We start from the raw sequence: 20032 nt of genomic DNA, 5'->3' as shown, positions 1-20032 counted from the left end.
CCAGTGCTATTTTTGAAGCTATAGATACGAGTGTCTGTGTGTGTGTGTGTGTGTGTGTGTGTGTGTTACAATTCAGGAAGGATACACCATCGGGGGTGTGTGTGTGTGTGTTACAATTCCAGAAGGATACACCATCGGGTGTGTGTGTGTGCGTGTGTGTGTGTGTGTGTTATAATTCTGGAAGGATACACCATCAGGTTGTCTTTAGGAGGTTGGGAAGGGTTTTCATTTTCCCACTTATACTATGATTTGTAAGCATATATGAGAATTCCTAATTACAAAAAGGAAATTGTGTTAGTTAATAAGTGAAACAGAATCTCTAAAGGCAAAATCTCTACCATGTATAAGGACATTAAAACAGCAAATGAGCAAATAACTTACCCCAATGTAACAAAACTACACAGAATTTTTGACAAATCATCTTACTTCAGAGAAGTACACCTGGAAAAGAGTAAATCTAAAATCAAAACACACACACATATATATATGTCTGTGGAAAACATAAAAGGAAAGGAATTATAAGTAAATCTCTAAATTTTAATAACCTGTGATACTCTAGATCAATATCTGAGAAATATCTCACATTAAATTATGTTATAGATTTATTCCTTTACACATCCTATCTTAAATCATTAAAAATACAAGCCAAAAAAATTTTTTTTAATTGAATGTTCTTTATGGCATAACAAACCAGGATAGGTGTCACAGAATAAGACTGAAATTTTAACTAAACACAAGTGCTTACAATGTTGATTAAATGTAACAGCTAATTTAACAACATTAATGTCACCATCTTCAATTTTTTTCATGCTCAGGTCTTAAATTTCCCTTATTTATTAAAGTCTTCATCTTTACTATGATATTACAAGGCCAAGTAATTATTGCATAGGTAACAACTGCCTATTTATTTCCAATAAAGAGGAGAAATTTATATGCTTTTGGAAACATATTGTTCATTTGCAGATGAGGTAATACTGGAGAGTTAGAATAATTGAAAGTCTGATGGCTTAATATACCCAAATGAATGCACAACTTCATTGATAAGATTTCCCACGAGTTCTACTCAATTTGAAATATCACAAATATGATTATTTGTACTACTATGTCATGAATCAAAATAGTAGCATAATTTTAATACATTGGGCTTGGACTTTGGATGAAAACCTACTTGTCAGGAGTGTTGGGTGCCAGTGTAAGCTCTACGGCTAATCAGCTGTGGGACCTGGGTTTTCAACACTCAGGTTCCTCATCTACTAATCAGACTGTTAAATGGTCCCTACAACTCTTTTCAGAGCTGCCTATGATTCTGAGAGATGTAATTTAAAATAGAAACCACAACTCTACCACAAAGAATATTATAAAACATTAAGTGAGAAACGTCATAACTCATATCTGAGAATTGGCACCACATGATAAGTAAATGGAAAAGCATGTTCATTTATTTTACAACTTACTATTAGGAAGAAAATAAATGAGTATGAACAATGGGTAATCTGGTAAATTTGTTTTTCAGACTACAAATTTGTCATCAAAATTTTTGTTCTTTATACACTGATATAACAATGTTTCTTTAGGATTTCTAGAACAGTGTTTGGAACTCTCTTGATTTAATTATATTATACTAGTACAAATTCCTCCCTGCTTTGTATGCTACCTGTTCTTGATATAAAATGTTCTCATAAAACAAACTCGAAGGCAAGTTTTATAATCAGGATGTGTCACAAATACAACATATCACTGGATTGTTTTGATTAAATGGACTAGTGACTAGTTAATTCAGTTAAACAATTGATCTGACTCACTTTTAACTCGTCTGGTCTCCTAAATTAAGTGATCAAATAGATCAGTAGTTTTCAGCTTTCCTTACATACAACAACCATGTCTTTATTTAATGTTCCATGCAAAACACAAACTATTCTGATAGTTTAGATTCTTGCAGTCAGGTTTCAACCTTAAATGACAGAGAAACAATCACAAGTATAAGAAGGACATAGACACAATCTTAAAGAGACTGTGAAAGTGGTATCTGACATAGATTCAATGAGAGAAACGTATGCACCCTAAATTGTACAAAAAGGAATATAAAGAAGTTTTTAAAAAACACAAATAATATAGAAAAAGAGGCCAGGCACAGTGGCTCACGCCTGCAATCTCAGCACTTTGGGAGGCTGAGGTGGGTGGATCACTTGAGGTCAGGAGTTCAAGACCAGCCTGGCCAACATAGTGAAACCCTGTCTCTACTAAAAATACAAAAATTAGCTGAGTGTGGTGGTATTTGCCTGTAATCCTAGCTACTTGGGAGGTTGAGGTAGGAGAATCACTTGAACCTGAGAGGTGAAGGTTGCAGTGAGCTGAGATTGCCCCATTGCACTCCAGCCTGGGTGACAAAGTGAGACTCTGTCTAAAAAAATAAATCACAGGAAAAGTGACAGAATTTTTTAAATATGTGAAAAAAAGAATGAAGCAAATTAAAAATTAATGATAGGATGACCATTAATCTGAAGACACTTCCTAAGGATGAACCATTAATTTGTTCTAACTTTTTTTATGGCCGAATTGTTCAATTATAAATTCTAAGTACTTAAAATGAAAGTAATGGTTTAGAACTAGAGTACAAATAATCCTAACACTAAGAACAGTAAGAAATTGTTACTGATTAATTTTATAAGATAACAGCTAACACCCTCATGACCATCCTAATAATGCCAGAGTTTCAAAGGAATTTCAAAATTTAATAATTTGTCACCCTCTCCACTACCAATGCCTTGTTCTAAGCTACCATTGTCTCTTCCCGAAACTATCAGAAGAGCCTCCTAACTGGTCTCCCTGCTTCTGCCCTTGCTCCCGGTTCAGTCAGTTCTCAACATAGCAGTTAAAGTGATCTTCTTAACACAGATCAGATGATGTCTCTCCAACACTGCAGTCACAGTGATCTTATTAACACATTGACTAGATAATGTCTCTCTTTCTCAAAGCACTACAGCCCTCCCCTGTCACTTGGAGTAAAAGTCCAAGTCCTGAGCAGGACTACAAGGTCCCGTATCCCACTCATCATCCACTGCTCTCCCCACTGCTCAAGTCACCTTCTCAAAGGAACCTTCCCTGGCCATTTCATATGAAATTTCAGCACCTCCCCGACGCCAATATGCACAAAAGCAATCTTCAAAGGGGCATTCTCCAATCATCTAGACACAGGTCTTTGAGAATCTGGCATAATAACAAGAAGAACTTCAATATGGTGATTCTTAACCATTTTTTGGAACATGGACATCACTAAGAATTTGGTGAAAGGAGTGTGTCAACACCATGAGGAAGCACATACAACCAAAATTAGGGCTATAATTTCAAGGGGTTAACAATCCCTTAAAACCCCAAGGATTAAGAATTCCTGACATAGATAAATAAATGTAATGCACATTCCACAAGTAGAGCTGCATGAACTGAGCCAGTCACAGACACCACACTATAAGGAGTTAAGTAATACTGCCTAACATTCCCCTGGAATGCGGTTATCTTCATTCATTTGGGCTGCTATAACAAAATGCCACAAAGTCAGTGGCTTACAAACAATGGAAATTCATTGCTCACAATTCTGGGGCTGGAAAGTCCAAGATAAACATGCCAGCAGATTCCATCTCTGGCGAGGGACTATTTCTCATAGATGGTGGCTTCCTGCTGTGACTTCACATGGCAGAAGGGGTGAACAAGCTGCCCTGCAGCCTCTTTTATAAGGGCACTAATCCCCTTCATGAGGGCTCCACCCTCATGACCTAATCACATCCTAAAGGCCCCACCTCTTAATGCTACTGCATTGGTGATTAGGTTTCAATGTATGAATTCTGTGGTGACACAGACATTCAGACCATAGAAGTAGTCATTCTCTGTTGACAGTTAAAAGGAGTAATGTTCCTTGGCAGTCATTCAAAAAGACGGCAGGGCTGACATCCTCACATGTCATGGAAACATGCCAGAGTACCCTCTACCCCAATCACCATTGACAATACTTAGAACTGGACTAGGGTAAGGAAAGGGCTTAATCAATTCTCATTAGAAAATAATTCTGGCTCTACTCTCACAACTAAAATGAATGTTGCCAAAGTTCTCTATCTATTACGGCAGAAACAAGTATAGCTTGAAAACATTTTTCAAAGAAAAATAAGCAAATGCCCATTATAGCCATAATAAATTATCATAAGGTAACTATATTATAGATTTGAACAGTGTAGGTCCCTGTGTCCACTTCCGAAGTAAAGTAATTGAATAGTGTATACTAAGGTGACTTTGTCTTATAGACCACATAAAAGTATAGGATGTCTATTAAAAATAATAGCTTAATAATATGTGCTCCATAACACTACTGTTCAAAAATATTAACAGAAAAGTCTATTGTGGCCATTCCTATAATTCAGTCATTCGCCACAGATCTTTCAATTATTACACCTCATGATTCTTTCTTCTGAATCAGATTCTGCAGAAGAACCATTCATCCGGGTGTTACGTGAGTCTCAAACTGATTCCTGAAGTTGGCAAATTATTTCTATACAAATAGCACATATTTTATATGCCGCACATTTTGTTAGTCAGCTTCCTGTGTGAGAACATGCTATTGCTGTGCTCAATACAATAAATTTAGCAAGAAGAACACAAAAAAAGAAGAGGCAGGGGTGACTGGCAAGATGGCCGAATAGGAACAGCTCCAATCTGCAGCTCCCAGCAAGATCAACACAGAAGGTGAGTGATTTCTGTATTTCCAACTGAGGTACCCGGCTCATCACATTCGGACTGGTTAGACAGTGGGTGCAGCCCACAGAGGGTGAGTCAAAGTGGGATAGGGAGTTGCCTCACCCAGGGAAGCACAAGGGGTCAAGGAACTCCCTCCCCTAGCCAAGGGAAGCCGTGAAGGACTGTGCCATGAAGAACAATGCATTCCAGCCCAGATACTACAGTTTTCCCACGGTCTTCACAACATGCAGACCAGGAGATTCCCTCAGGTGCCTACACCACCAGGGCCCTGGATTTCAAGCACAAAACTGGGCGGCCATTTGGGTAGACACCAAGCTAGAGAGTTTTTTCATACCCCAGTGGCACCTGGAACACTAGCAAGATAGAACTGTTCTCTCCCCTGGAAAGGGGGTTGAAGCCAGGGAGCCAAGTGGTCTAGTTCAACAAATGCCACCCCCATGGAGCTCAGCAAGCTAACATCCACTGGTTTGAAATTCTTGCTGCCAGCACAGCAGTCTGAAGTTGACCTGGGATGCTGGACCTTGGTTGGGGGAGGGGTGTCTGCCATTACGGAGTCTTGAGTAGGCAGTTTTTCCCTCACAGCATAAACAAAGCCACCTGGAAGTTAAAACTGGGCCACAGTGCCACAAAGCCACTGTAGCCAGACTGCCCCTCTAGATTCCTCCTCTCTGGGCAGGGCATCTCTGAAAGAAAGGCAGCAGCCCCAGTCAGGGGCTTATGGATAAAACCCCCATCTCCCTGAGACAGAGCATCTGGGGAAAGGTGTGGCTGTGGGTGCAGCTTCAGCAGACTTAAATGTTCCTGCCTGCTGGCTCTGAAGAGAGCAGCAGATCTCCCAGAACAGCACTCAGGCTCTGCTAAGGGACAGACTGACTCCTCAAGTGGGTCCCTGACACCTGTGTCTCCTGACTGGGAGACACCTCCTAGCAGGGGTTGACAGACACCTCATACAAGAGTACTTTGGCTGGCATCTGGCAGGTGCCCCTCTGGGACGAAGTTTCCAGAGGAAGGAACAGACAGCAATCTTTGCTGTTCTGCAGCCTACACAAGTGATATCCAGGAAAACAGGGTCTGGAGTGGACCTCCAGCAAACTCCAACAGACGTGCAGCAGAGTGGCCTGACTGTTAGAAGGAAAATTAACAAACAGAAAGGAATTAACATTAACAAAAAGGATGTCCCCACAAAAACCCCACCCAAAGGTAGCCGACATCAAAGATCAAAGGTAGATAAATCCACGAAGATGAGGGAAAACCAATGCAAAAAGGCAGAAAATTCCAAAAAACAGAATGCCTCTTCTCCTCCAAAGGATTATAACTCCACACCACCAAGGAAACAAAACTGGACAGAGAATGAGTTTGATGAATTGACAGAAGTAGGCTTCAGAAGGGGGGTAATAAACTCCTCCGAGCTAAAGGAGCATGCTCTAACCCAATGCAAGGAAGCTAAGAACCTTGAAATATGGATAGAGGAATTGCCAACTAGAATATCCAGTTTACAGAAGAACATAAACGACCTGATGGAGCAGAAAAACACAACACAAGAACTCTGTGAAGCATACACAAGTATCGATAGCCAAATCGATCAAGTGGAAGAAAGGATATCACAGATTGAAGATCAACTTGATGAAATAAAGCATGAAGACAGGATTAGAGAAAAAAGAATGAAAACGAACAAACAAAGCCTCCAAGAAGTATGGGACTATGTGAAAAGCCCAAACCTACATTTGACTGGTGTACCTGAAACTGATGGGGAGAATGGAACCAAGTTGGAAACACTCTTCACAATGTTATCCAGGAGAACTTCCTCAACCTAGCAAGACAGGCCAGGATTCAAATTCAGGAAATACAGAGAACACCACAAAGATACTCCTCAGGAAGAGCAACCCCAAGACGCATAATCATCAGATTGAAATGAAGGGAAAAATGTTGAGGGCAGCCAGAGGGAAAGGTCAGGTTACCACAAAGGGAAGCCCATCAAACTAACAGTGGATCTCTCTGCAGAAACCCTATAAGCCAGAATAGAGTGGGGGCCAATATTCGATAATTCTTAAAGAAAAGAATTTTCAACCCAGAATTTTACATCCAGCCAAACTAAGCTTCATAAGTGAAGGAGAAATAAAATCCTTTACAGACAAGCAAATGCTGAGCGATTTTGTCATCATAAGGCCTGCCTTACAAGAGCTCCTGAAGGAAGCACTAAATACGGAAAGGAAAAACTGATACCAGCCACTGCAAAAACATACCAAATTGTAAAGACCATTGACACTATGAAGAAAGTACATCAACTAACAGGCAAAATAACCAGCTAGCATCATAATGACAGGATCAAATTCACACATGACAATATTAACCGTAAATGTAAACAGGCTAAATGCCCAATTAAAAGACACAAACTGGCAAATTGGATAGTCAAGACCCATCAGTGTGCTGTATTCAGGAGACCCATCTCACATGCAAAGAAACACATAGGCTCAAAATAAATGGATGGAGTAATATTCGCCAACCAAATGAAAAGCAAAAAAAAAAAAAAAAAAAAAAGCAGGGATTGCAATCATACTCTCTGATAAAACAGACTTTAAACCAACAAAGATCAAAAAAGACAAAGAAGGACATTACATAGTGGGAAAGGGATGACTGCAACAAGAAGAACTAACTATCCCAAATATATATGCACCCAATACAGGAGCACCCAGATTCATAAAGCAAGTTCTTAGAGACCTACAAAGAGTCTTAGGCTCCTACACAATAATAGTGGAAGACTCTAACACCCCACTGTCAATGTTAGACAGATCCATGAGGCAGAAAATTAAAAAGCATATTCAGAACTTGAACTCAGCTCTGGACCAAGTGGACCTAATAGACATCTACAGAACTCTCTACCCCAAATCAACAGAATATACATTCTTCTTAGAACCACATCACACTTAATCTAAAATTGACCACATAATTGGAAGAGAGACACTCCTCAGCAAATGCAAAAGAATGGAAATCCTAAGTCTTGAAGATACAGAGCAATCAAATTAGAACTCAGGATTAAGACACTCACTCACAACCACACAACTACATGGAAATGGAACAACCTACTCCTGAATGACTACTGGGTCAATAACAAAACTAAGGTGCAGAAATAAGTAAGCCCTTTGAAACCAATGGGAACAAAGACACAACATACCAAAATCTCTGGGACACAGCTAAAGCAGTGTTAAGAGAGAAATTTATAGCACTAAATACCCACATCAGAAAGATCTAAAATCAAAACACTAACATCACAATTAAAAGAACTAGAAAAGCAAGAGCAAACGAATTCAAAAGTCAGCAGAAGACTAGAAATAACTGAGATCAGAGTAGAACTAAAGGAGAGAGATACAAGAAAAACCTTTCAAAAAAAAATCAATAAATCCAGGAGCTGGTTTCTTTTGAAAAGATTAACAAAATAGATAGACCACTAGCCACACTATTAAAGAAGAAAAGAGAGAAGAATCAAATAGACACAATAAAAAATGATAAAGGGGATATTACCACTGATCACACAGAAATGCAAACTACCATCAGAGAATACTATAAACACCTCTATGCAAATAAACTAGAAAATCTAGAAGAAATGGATAAATTCCTGGACACATACACCCTCCCAAGGCCAAGCCAGGAAGAAGTCTCATCCCTGAATACATCAATAACAAGGTCTGAAATTGAGGCAGTAATTAATAGCCTACCAACAAAACAAAGCCCAGGACCAGACAGATTCACAGCTTAATTCTACCAGACGTACAAAGAGGAGCTGGTACCATTCCTTCTGAAACTATTCCAAACAATAGAAAAAGGGGTACTCCTCCCTAACTCATTTTATGAGGGCAGCATCATCCTATACCAAAACCTGGCATAAACAGAACAGAAAAAGAAAATTTCAGGCCAATATCCCTGATGAACCTCAATATGAAAATCCTCGATAAAATACTGGCAAACCAAATCCAGAAGCACATGAAAAAGCTTATCCATCACAATCAAGTCGGCTTCATTCCTGGGATACAAGACTGGTTGAACATACTCAAATCAATAAATGTCATCACATACACAGAACCAATGACAAAAACAATATGATTATCTCAATAGATGCAGAAAAGGTCCTTGATAAAATTCAACATGGCTTCATGCTAAAAACTCTCAACAAACTAGGTACTAATAGAATGTATCTCAAAATAATAAGAGCTATTTATGACAAACCTACAGCCAATATCATACTGAATGAGCAAAAGCTGGAAGCATTCCCCTTGAAAACTGGCACAAGACAAGGATGCCCTCTCTCACCATTGCTGTTTAATATAGTATTGGAAGTTGTGGCCAAGGCAATCAGGCAAGAGAAAGAAATAAAGGGTATTCAAATAGAAAAAGGAGGAAGTCAAATTGTCTCTGTTTGCAGATGACATGATTGTACAATTAGAAAACCCAGTAGTGGCTCATGCCTGTAATCCCAGCACTTTGGGAGGCTCAGGCAGGTGGATCACAAGGTCAGGAGTTCAAGACCAGCCTGGCCAAGATGGTGAAACTTCATCTCTACTAAAAATACAAAAAATTAGTTGGGCGTGGTGGCAGGTGCCTGTAATCCCAGCTACTCGGGAGGCTGAGGCAGATAATGACTTGAACAAGGGAGGCAGAGGTTGAAGTGAGCCAGGATCATGCCACAGCACTCCACCCTGGGCAACAGAGTGAGACTCCATCTCAAAAAAAAAAAAGCAAACCCCATTGTCTCAGCCCAAAATCTCCTCAAGTTGATAAGCAACTTCAGCAAAGTCTCAGGATACAAAATCAATGTTCAAAAATCACAAGCATTCCTATACACCAATAATAGACAAATAGCCAAATCGTGCATGAACTCCCATTCACAATTGCTACAAAGACAATAAAATACCCAGGAATACAACTTACAAGGGACGTGAAGGACCTCTTCAAGGAGAACTACTAACCACTGCTGAAGGAAATAAGAGAGGACACAACTAAATAGAAAAACATTCCATGCTCATGGTTAGGAAGAATCAACATTGTAAAAATGGCCATACCGCCCAAAGTAATTTACAGATTCAATGCTCTCCCCATCAAGCTACCACTGACTTTCTTCACAGAATTAGAAAAAAAAATACTTTAAATTTCATATGGAACCAAAAAAGAGCCCATATAGCCAAGAAAATCCTAAGCAAAAAAACAAAGCTGGAGGCATCATGCTACCTGACTTCAAACTACACTACAAGGCTACAGTAACCAAAACAGCATAGTACTGGTACCAAAACAGATACATAGACCAATGGAACAGAACACAGGCCTTGGAAATAACACCACACATCTACAGCCATCTGATCTTTGACAATCCTGACAAAAACAAGCAATAGGGAAAGGATTCCCTATTTAATAAATGGTGTTGAGAAAACTGGCTAGCCATATGCAGAAAACTGAAACTGGACACCTTCCTTACACCTTATACAAAAATTGATTCAAGATGGACTAAAGACTTAAACCTAAGACCTAACACCATAAAAACCCTAGAGGAAAACCTAGGCAATACCATTCAGGACATAGGCATGAGCAAAGACTTCCTGACTTAAACACCAAAAGCAATAAAATGATAAATGAGATCTAATTAAACTAAAGAGCTTCTGAACAGCAAAAGAAACTATCATCAGAGCAAACAGGCAACCTACAGAATAGGAAAAAATTTTTGCAATCTATCCATCTGACAAAGGGCTAATATCCAGAATCTACAAGGAACTTAAACAAATTTACAAGAAAAAAAACAAACAAACGCATCAAAAAGTGGGCAAAGGATATGAGCAGACACTTCTCAAAAAATGACATTTATGAAACCAACAAACATGAAAAAAAGCTCATCATCGCTGGTCATTAGAGAAATGCAAATCAAAACCACAGTAAGATACCATCTCACTCACGCCAGTTCAGATGATGATAATTAAAAAGTCAGGAAACAACAGATGTTAGAGAGGATGTGGAGAAATAGGAACGCTTTTACACTGTTGGTGGGAGTGTAAATTCGTTCAACCATTGTGGAAGACAGTGTGGCAATTCCTCAAGGATCTAGAATCAGAAATACCATTTGACCCAGCAATCCCATTCCTGGGTGTATACCCAAAGGATTATAAATCATTCTACTATAAAGACACATGTACATGTATGTTTATTGTGCCACTATTCACAATCGCAAAGACTTGGAATCAACCCAAATGCCCAGTCCATCAATGACAGACTGTATAAAGAAAATGTGGCATGTATACACCATGGAATACTATGCAGCCATAAAAAAGGTTGAGTTCATGTCCTTTGCAGGGACATGGATGAAGCTGGAAACCACCATTCTCAGCAAACTAACACAGGAACAGAAAACCAAACACCACATGTTCTCTCTCATAAGTGGGAGTTGAACAATGAGAACACATGGACACAGGGAGGGGAACATCACACACTGGGGCCTGTCGAGGAGTGGACAGCTAGGGCAGGGATAGCAATTAGGAGAAATACCTAGTGTAAGTGATGAGTTGATGGGTGCAGTAACCACCATGGCACATGCACACCTACGTAACAAACCTGCACATTTTGCACATGTATCCCAGAACTTAAAGTCTAATTAAAAAAAAAAAAGCATAGGCACAATGTTTCTCATCAGTATTCGATTTCTGAAAAATGAGCCCTCTAATATATTCTCTGGAACATAGTAAGTACTCATAAAAAGTTGTTCAATCAATTAATGTAGATAATAAATAATTAATGTAGATGTTTATTCTTGTGTTTAAAAAGAAAAATAGCACTTTGAAATTAGAAAAGAAAAAAAAAGCCTATGTTGAAATATACAACTATTTGAAGAAATCTGTATAAAGTATACAAAGACAAATCCACAGTCTGTTCTAAATGATACATCCATGATGTATGGGTGTGCAGGCAGTAATTCAATTTGCATCATATGCCCAGCACAGTAAGCATATTAATAATGCTTACTCTTCAGTTATTACTATAAAAAAAATCTAAATCTATATTCTACTGAATAATCATAATTTGGGTTTTCAAAGGAAGATCAGACTGTTCTATTTTTATTGTAAATGATTATTTGTGTCATTTTTACCTATCAAATTCTTCTTAAATATAAAACAGAACAGTCTCAATCAGTGTTTGAGCAGAAATGAAATTATTTACAACTTGCTCCATGGATCTCAAAATATTTCTGAGCATGTAGGAAGGTTATAAGCAAGAAATTGAATTCTGACAATAATGTTGCTTTGATGAGTTAACTCAATGAGCTCCAAATGCCACTAATTTTTGCTTTTACTTTTTGTTAGATAAGCATCTATCTCTCACTTAAATAAGCATTTAAGAATTTAATTTAAATACAACTGAAAAACACTATTTCTTCAAGTATCAAAAATTTAATAAAATAAATATAGCCTGATCTATTTCTAGTACCTTGTCCCTTTAAGTATGCTTACTTTTATTTATTCACTTGGAATATGAATTAGTCATGTTATTCCCATCAAGTAGCCGTTAAAGACTTAAATTATTTTTTAAATAAAAAAAAAAACTTCCAAAATCCTGGCATAAGCATTTGTCACTTTGAAAACATAATTTCAAGTACTTTTAATTTCTGATATTACTGTGTGATCTTGTCACATATTAATTCCTAAAAAATGCATAAGGATAAGCTATGATTCATAGATGTAGGTACCATAAAGTCAACAAAGTTGAGTCAGAGTAGGCATCTTACCTACAGTATAATTTAAAATCTATACATAAATTGACTCATTTAAACATTAACTGGATATTCAATAAAATGCAAGATACCACATGTGATGCTGGAAATGCAGAAATTAAAATTTATTTACCTAAAGAAATTACATTGTATTAATTTTTTTACATGTCAAAGCACTATAATACCAAAATGAATAAAGCACAATGGGATTTCAGGTTCAAGATGGTAAACGGGCCGGGTATGGTGACTCACACCTGTAATCCTAGCACTCTGGAAGGCCAAGGCAGGCAGATCACTTGAGGCCAGGAGATTGAGACCAGCCTGCAAAACCCCATCTCTACTAAAAACATAAAAATTAGCCGGGCATGGTGCTATATGCCTGTAGTCCTAGCTACTCAAGAGACTGAGGCATGAGAATCACTTGAGCTGAAATCGCACCATTGTACTACAGCCTAGACAACAGAGTATCTCAAAAAAAAAAAAAAAGAAAGGTAAACTAAACAAACTGATCTGTCCCTGAGATACTTTGAGAATTATAGTAAATGCTATCAACCCACTACAAGACAGAGAATGAGAGAGAGACCAGCAGCAAAAGACAAATTTAAACAAATTTCCAAAACATTAGTGTCTTAGTCCATTCTTGTTTGTTTTAAAAAGGAAAACCTGAGACTGAGTAATTTATAAAGAAAAGTGGTTTCTCATAAATTCTTCTTTTGGTGGCTCAGGAGCCAATACTGAACAAATGAATACTTCTTGATTCTGCAGTAAACAACATTTACAGGGTCATAATAACCTTAATACTACTTTTAATTTTTCAACTTTTAGGGCCAACCAATAGACAAAAATACAAAATTTAATTACAAATACTAAACCTAAAATATTATCAATACTTTCACCATACAGTTGTCAAATTTAGGTGATACAAAGAGAGATGGTGAGAGGACAAAGGGTGAAATATCCCAATCTCATGAAGCAGGGGGTCAAGAGAAACTGCCTGTAGTTAATGGAACAAACATCATGGTGGAAATGACAAGTGCAAAAGGGAGCTCATAAAATTAATACAATTGTATGTGGAGGAGCAAAAAAGAAAGGAGGTGAAATGAGTAGGCTAAATTATCTTCTACTGTGGTAACTGCTTAAATGATAAATGAAAAAAAAAAAAAGCAGGCAGTATAAACACAATTTAGCCCTAGAGGAAGAATTAAAACCAGAAATGGTTCAGACTAGTTGGTCCCAGGGTCAAGTGGAGGTAGTAAGGCAGAGGTACTGCTTTATATTTAAGTAAGTTTTTCAAACTATGTACATGGATTATTTTCACCCCAAATTATTATTTAGTTCCTTTTATTAAATAAAGTACTATGGGATTTCAGAGAAAATAGCTACTAACAAAGCCCTAGGGTCCAATGAGAGGTGAGATTTTAGTTGAACTGCAAGAAATACAAAGGAAGGGAGTAGTATTGTACCCCTTCTAAGATTCACAACATTTTAACACTTCCTGTATCAGGATCATTGTCTAAATGAAGTGACAAGTGAGATAAGGAAAAAGGAAGGAAACTAAATATGAATAATCAGAATTCATTTTTTAAATTAATGTGTTATATTTATACAATGGAATATATGCAGCAATAAAAATGAACAAACAATAGCATTCAATCAACAAAAAAAATTATTGAGCACTTCTTACATGTTCGGCCCTATTTCACACACTAGAGACATAACAGTGAGTAAAGCAGGAAAAAATTCTGCCCTTGTAGAGTGTACATTCTAGTGGAAATGGGACAAAAATATGATAATTAAGAAGTTGTACAGTATTTTATAAGGTAAAAAAATGATATAGGGAGACACAAAGGAAAGGAAAGGAAAAAGAATATATTGCAAGATAAGAAGATACGTAGTTTTAAACACCGTAATCAGAGTAGGCCTCATTGAAAAGGAGACATTTGAACGAAGACTTAAAAGAAATGACAGTAACAAACCATGTAGAAATCTGGAGGACAAGCATTGAAGGCAGGGAAAGCTAAAATGAAAAGATAGTTTCTAATATAGTCAAGAAATAGCAAGGAGCCCAGTGTGGCTAGAACTGAGTAAAGTGAAAGGAAGACTAGGAGGAAATGAGACCAGATAAAGTGGCAGGCAGAAAGATCAGGTAGGGGCCTTGTAGGTTATCCTAAAGACTTTGGTTTTTACTCCGTGTGAACCAGAAATCCACGGAGAGTTTGGAGCAGAAAAGTGACATGATCCGACATATATTATAAAAGGGGAGTTCTGACTGCTATTTTGAGAATGTACTGAAGAGGGAAAAAGATAAAAGCAGGGAGACAGTTTGGAGGTCCTTTCAATAACCCATGTGAGAGCTGATGGCATCTTGTACTAGGGTGGGAGCTGTCAGAGGAGTCTGAACCAGAGCAACTCCATCTTGAGTAGGAGCTAGGTAACATAAAGCTGAGACCTACTGGGCTGCATTCCCAGACAGTTAAGGCAGTCTAAGTCACAGGATAAGATAGGAGGTTGGGACAAAATACAGGTCATAAAGACCTTGCTGATTAAACAGGTTGCAGTAAAGAAGGTGGCCAAAACCCACCAAAATCAAGATGGCCCTGAGAGTGACCTCTGGAGGGCCTCGCTACTACACTCCCACCGGTGCCATGACAGTTTACAAATGCCATGGCAACATCAGGAAGTTACCCTATATGGTCTAAAAATAATAATCCACCCCCTTTTCTGCATATCATCAAGAAATAACCACAAAAATGGGCAACCAGCAGACCTTGGGGCTGCTCTGTCTATGGAGTAGCCATTCTTTTATTCCTTTACTTTCCTAATAAACTTGTTTTCACTTTACTCCACCTAATTTCCCTGAATTATTTCCTGCACGAGATCCAGAAACCCTCTCTTGGGGTCTGGATTGAGACCCCCTTTCCTGTAACAGAGCCATGGAAGTAATGAGAAGTCATTACACTCTGGATTTGTTTTGAAGACAGAGCAGAGAGAATTTCCCAACACATTATATATGAGGTATAAGAGAATAGGAGGAATCATAGATGATGCCAAGGTTTGGGGCCTAACTAGCTTGAAAGATGGAGATGAGGAAGACTGCAGATAGGGCAGGTTTGGGAAAGATAAAGATTCCATTTGGAGAATAGTGAACTGGAGATGCCCACTAGACATTCAAATGGAAATGCTCAGTAGACCGCCGGATATAAAGATCTGAAGTCCAGAGGGAGGAGTCAAGGTTTGAGCTATCGTTTTTGGAGTCATCAACAGACACACACAGAGACTGTATGAAATCATCAAAAAGCATAGAGAGAAAAGAGTTAAACCTTAACGTACTCCAACGTCAAAACCTCTAAGAGAAGAGGAGAGACCAGCATAGGAGACAGAAAGGAGTAGCCAGTGAAGAAGAAGAAAAATCAAGATTGCATGGTGTCCTGCAAGTCAGTAAGGGACTGTTTGAAGGAGCAGAGTCGTAACTGTGACAATGCTACCAATAGTGAAGTAAAATGAACACTGACAGCTGACTATTGAATGAGCAAAGGTAATGTCATTGGTGAACTTGACAGCAGCAGACCTTGATGTAGTAGCAAAATAGTGAAAACAAAGGATTAATAGGAATGGGTTTTTTAAACACTGTGAAGAGAATAATTGGAGACAGAGAATAGAGACAACTCTTTTAAAAAATGTTGCTCTAAAGAAGAGAGAAGAAATTGCTTAATCTCACAAACATAATGTTAATCAAAATAATCTATGAACAAATGACTATTATAATCATATAAAACTTTTTTTTAAAAGGTAAAATTAGACTTGAAGAAGAAACAAACAAGAAGTTTTGGGGTACTTGCAACGTTCTTTTTTGGGGGTGGTGAGTAGTGGAAAATTTGCCTTAAAATTACCTGTTATAATGATTTGTCCTATTATCTGTCAACCAATAAATTTGTTTTATATACTTCTCCTTACATTTGTTACAGTTCAAATTTTTTAAAGATCTTTTTTACAGTTATATAGGATTTGTAGTTTAAAATGTTTTACATATTAATAAGATTATGTGTGAAGATAACAGGTTATTACCTGTTATCACCATTAAGGCACAAAAAGTATTAAATCAGCCTGGGCAACATAGCAAGACTCCATCTCTATGAAAAACAAAAAACATGTTTGAGAAGGAATATTCCAAACTATAAACAGATCGTATTTGAATAGAAACTCCAAAAGGTTGTATGTACTAAGTCTGACCAGTAGGTGAACATTTGCAACTTTCTAATTTAATTAAAACTGGAATTCGTAAATCACATAATCTTAAGAATTAGAGCAGACTATAAGCCTTTTTCTTCATTTTTAACTCCACAGGACATACTTTTTAAGAGGGTGTGTTTTGCTCTCAGTATGAAAAATGCAGTACAATATCTGCCAAGATAATTCTTTTTTTTCTAGATACTCTGAGTATTTATTTCCAAGACCTCCCAGAAATATTGCGCTTCACAAATACACACCATTTAGTCCGATAATAGTGATCTAAGTGTGAAGAGATTACTTTTTTCTCAGTAAATTGGTGAGAGAGTAAGTCCTCACATTACGAAAGAGAAACAGAGCCTCTGCCAACCATGATGACACTCCCAAGCCATGAATGAGTTGGCTGTGGACCATGAACTGTTGGATCCATCCAGTTTCATTTGTTTTCGAAATGACTAGCAGCCAGGGTATATTTGAGTTCTATGATTCCCTGTTCATTCAACAAGCAATTTGCTTGAATCTCTGAGCATCAGTTTCAAAGGAGATGACTCTCTCTACTTCACTAGAGAATATGAGAGAAGATAAATGCCTGAATAACTTATGACATTTCCAGCCCAAAGGCAAAATGGCACTGAAAATAAGTTAAAATGTGCTCATAAAAGAGTACTTTGAATCCACTCCACTCTCCCAAATTGCATACAAAGCACACGTGGGTGAGAAAACATTGTTTTATTACTTTAATTCAAAGCCACCAAAAAAAGGCAGAAATATTCTTAAACCTACCCTTACTAGTGATGACTAAGTTTCAAATAATCTTGAAAATGCTACTGATAAGACATTAGAAGTCACAACAGAAGCTATTCTAACATTCTCTGTCTGCTAAAACAAGCTGACATTCTCTTTTAATCAAAAAGAAAGTAAAAAGTACACGAACCCTTTGCAGTACATACTCACTGTACAACTTTGGTGTGTGTGTGTCCATTCCTAATTTCTGGTTTATCTGTTGAGTTAACCTCTGCTGTTTTCTGGGATTCATTCCAAGGAGACTAACTGCATTACTAAAATTGGCATCTGTGCTATTGTGCTTAAATTTCAGAGGCTCGGAAGTGATCTGAAACCAATTTTTAACATTCTGCCCACAACTTTATGCTAAAAAGTAGCAAGCACTGTTCAAGAACAAGAATTGATAGGAAAGGTGCAATGTTTGTTTTACTCCAAACACAGTTTCATTTCCTCCAGATGTACAATTCTGAAAGAGAATAAGTGCTATGTTAAGCCATTTATTTTTGACTTAAAGATTATTTAAGGTAATATGAAAGGTGTAAATATTGATATAAATCTACATGTTTCTGAGCTCTTTATAAATGTTTTTCTTTAAATCCTCTCCACTCTCCCAAATTGCATAAAAGCAAATATGGGTGAGAAAACATTGTTTTATTGTTTTAATTCAAAGTCAGCAAAAAGAGGCAGAAATATTCTTCATATTTCTTTATAGCTATTTATAAATGTTTTTCTCTACACCTTTTGGTTGGAAAATCCTAAAAGCCTAAGTGATAAGTGCATATAAACTAGATTAATAGATTGTTTTTATTTCATGAAATTATGAAACTAGTAATGTTTGTAACAAGTTAAAAGAGTTAAAGAATTATACTTTTTAAATCTGGGGCATACCTTGGATATTCTCAAAAAGCCCTCAGAAATCATCTTAAGCCAACCCTCTAATTTGAAAAACTGAGGAAACTGAGGCCCACTGAGGTTAAACTAACCACAGTGTCATAGATAATAAATAGGAAATCATACCAAAAGTCAGATTTTCTGATTCCAAGTCCAGAGCCGTGAAAGAGTATTTGTTTCAATAAACTTTAACACTTACAGAAATAAATGTTAATGGACACCCCAGGCAACCCTTCAGTATAAAGAACTCCATCAGGCTTACAAGAGCCCAGAATTCTAATCTGTTTGCAAGTCCTAGAAATAACACCAGAAATAAACAATTTTTAAATGGCACTATACCCGGGGTTTGCAATGGAAACCCAGCAGGCACACGGCGCCGCGAGTTGGGTCTCTTTCTCTCACCACTACAGATCTCTTCCAGTAAGTGGTTGGTTGGAATTGGGTTTGGGGTTTTGCTGCTGCTGCTGTTTAATTTGCTAGCAGGGAAGGGGAGAGGTGGGAAACAAGATCTGAGGTCTAAACCATCCCTACAGCACAATCTTTTTTTCCCTTGTCATTGAACTCCTAAATCCTCTTCAGGGCCCCAGGGCTTACCGTTTTAGGTGGCAGTCCCTTCAGTTTCCAAAGTAGGCAGGAAGCCTGGAAAAGAAGTTGGCAGGGTGGCATTCCCTTTCAGTGGCCCGGGGCAGGTGCGCGCCAGGCGCGGCCGGCAGCTCTCAGCCTGCGCCCAGATCCTCCTCGCCCCACGGGAGCCGAGAGTCGCCCTGCGTCGCACCCACCGCGCCCCCGCCTCCCGCCAGACCACCCTCTGGTGGTCCCGCTGAGCTGCCCCGGACTCCCGGTCCCTAAGCGGCCAGCGGGGCTCCGCGCCTGCCACGCGCGTCCCAACGCCCCATTCTCAAGTTACCCGGAGCGGGAAGAGGTGGCAATAGTGGGTGCCGGAGAGGGAAGCGGGTCCCACCTCGATCCCGGGGTCCAACTCGACGGAAGGCAGAGATGGCGGCGGCGCCGGGGCTCGGGCACCTGCGTCGCGCGCGCTCGGCCGGCCGTGGGCTCTGCGATGGGGTCGCTCCGAACTCCTCGCCCAAGGTGCGGGGCAACTCTCAGGAGAGAGGAGGGCAGCCGAGTGCGTGGGGAGGAGGGGCTGAGCAGGAGCGGGCTGCGGGGCGGAGAAGGGAGGAAAGAGTCGGGTGGCCGCGCCCGTGCGCCCCCCGCCCTCCGCAGCCGCTCTTGAGCGGGAGGAGCGGACTCGAGCGGCGAGAGTGGCCGCGCCGGTGGCCCGGGACGGCGGCTGGGAACGCCGCTGTGGGTGGCCGCGGATCTGCGGGAGGAGAGACCCGGGGCTGAGAGGAGGACGCGCTGCCCGCAGGGAGGCCCAGAGCCCGGGCGAACCCAGCAGGCACACGGCGCCGCGAGTTCCCCGGCAGGCAGTCCCTCGCTACCCTGCGTCGCTGGCTGCAGGCTTGAGCTAAGCACTGGGGTTCCCCTGTCCCTCCGGAACTCTGCAGCAGCAGGTGTGTAAAATGCTACAATTAAAAGATTGCAAGAAGTGGGAGGAGTCGGAGAAGAAAGCTAAATGGAAAAGATCAAAAGTAGTGAGGTCGTGAGTTTCCCGATACCAGGGATGCTTCCGCCAGCATCTTCTTT

The 20032-nt window shown here is 39.2% G+C and overlaps 1 protein-coding gene across 6 annotated transcripts in view; it reads right to left on the bottom strand.

The window, feature by feature from the left end:
* The window catches only part of LOC105710357 (leptin receptor), an 88185-nt gene extending 69128 nt beyond the window's left edge, over positions 1–19057 (bottom strand). The window contains exons 1-2 of one of the 6 annotated variants that reach the window (XM_012442665.2): positions 18980–19057; positions 382–441 (exon numbers count right to left, since the gene is read on the bottom strand). In XM_012442665.2, the coding sequence (XP_012298088.2) occupies positions 382–421 (40 nt within the window). In that variant the 5' untranslated portion in view covers positions 422–441; positions 18980–19057. Of the gene's footprint in view, positions 1–381; positions 442–1802; positions 1822–17645; positions 17685–18724; positions 18743–18979 lie in introns of those variants that run through there. The other 5 variants (XM_064372451.1, XM_064372447.1, XM_064372450.1 and 2 more) reach the window with 5 other exon arrangements.
* Between the last annotated feature and the right edge of the window lie 975 nt (positions 19058–20032).

This window comes from Aotus nancymaae, unplaced genomic scaffold (genome assembly GCF_030222135.1).
Source record: "Aotus nancymaae isolate 86718 unplaced genomic scaffold, 86718_ANA_hifiasm-v0.15.2.pri h1tg000007l, whole genome shotgun sequence".
Classification (NCBI taxonomy): Eukaryota; Metazoa; Chordata; class Mammalia; order Primates; family Aotidae; genus Aotus; species Aotus nancymaae.
Note: the sequence above shows the minus strand (reverse complement) of the source record. Positions and strands in the feature narration are given on the sequence as shown.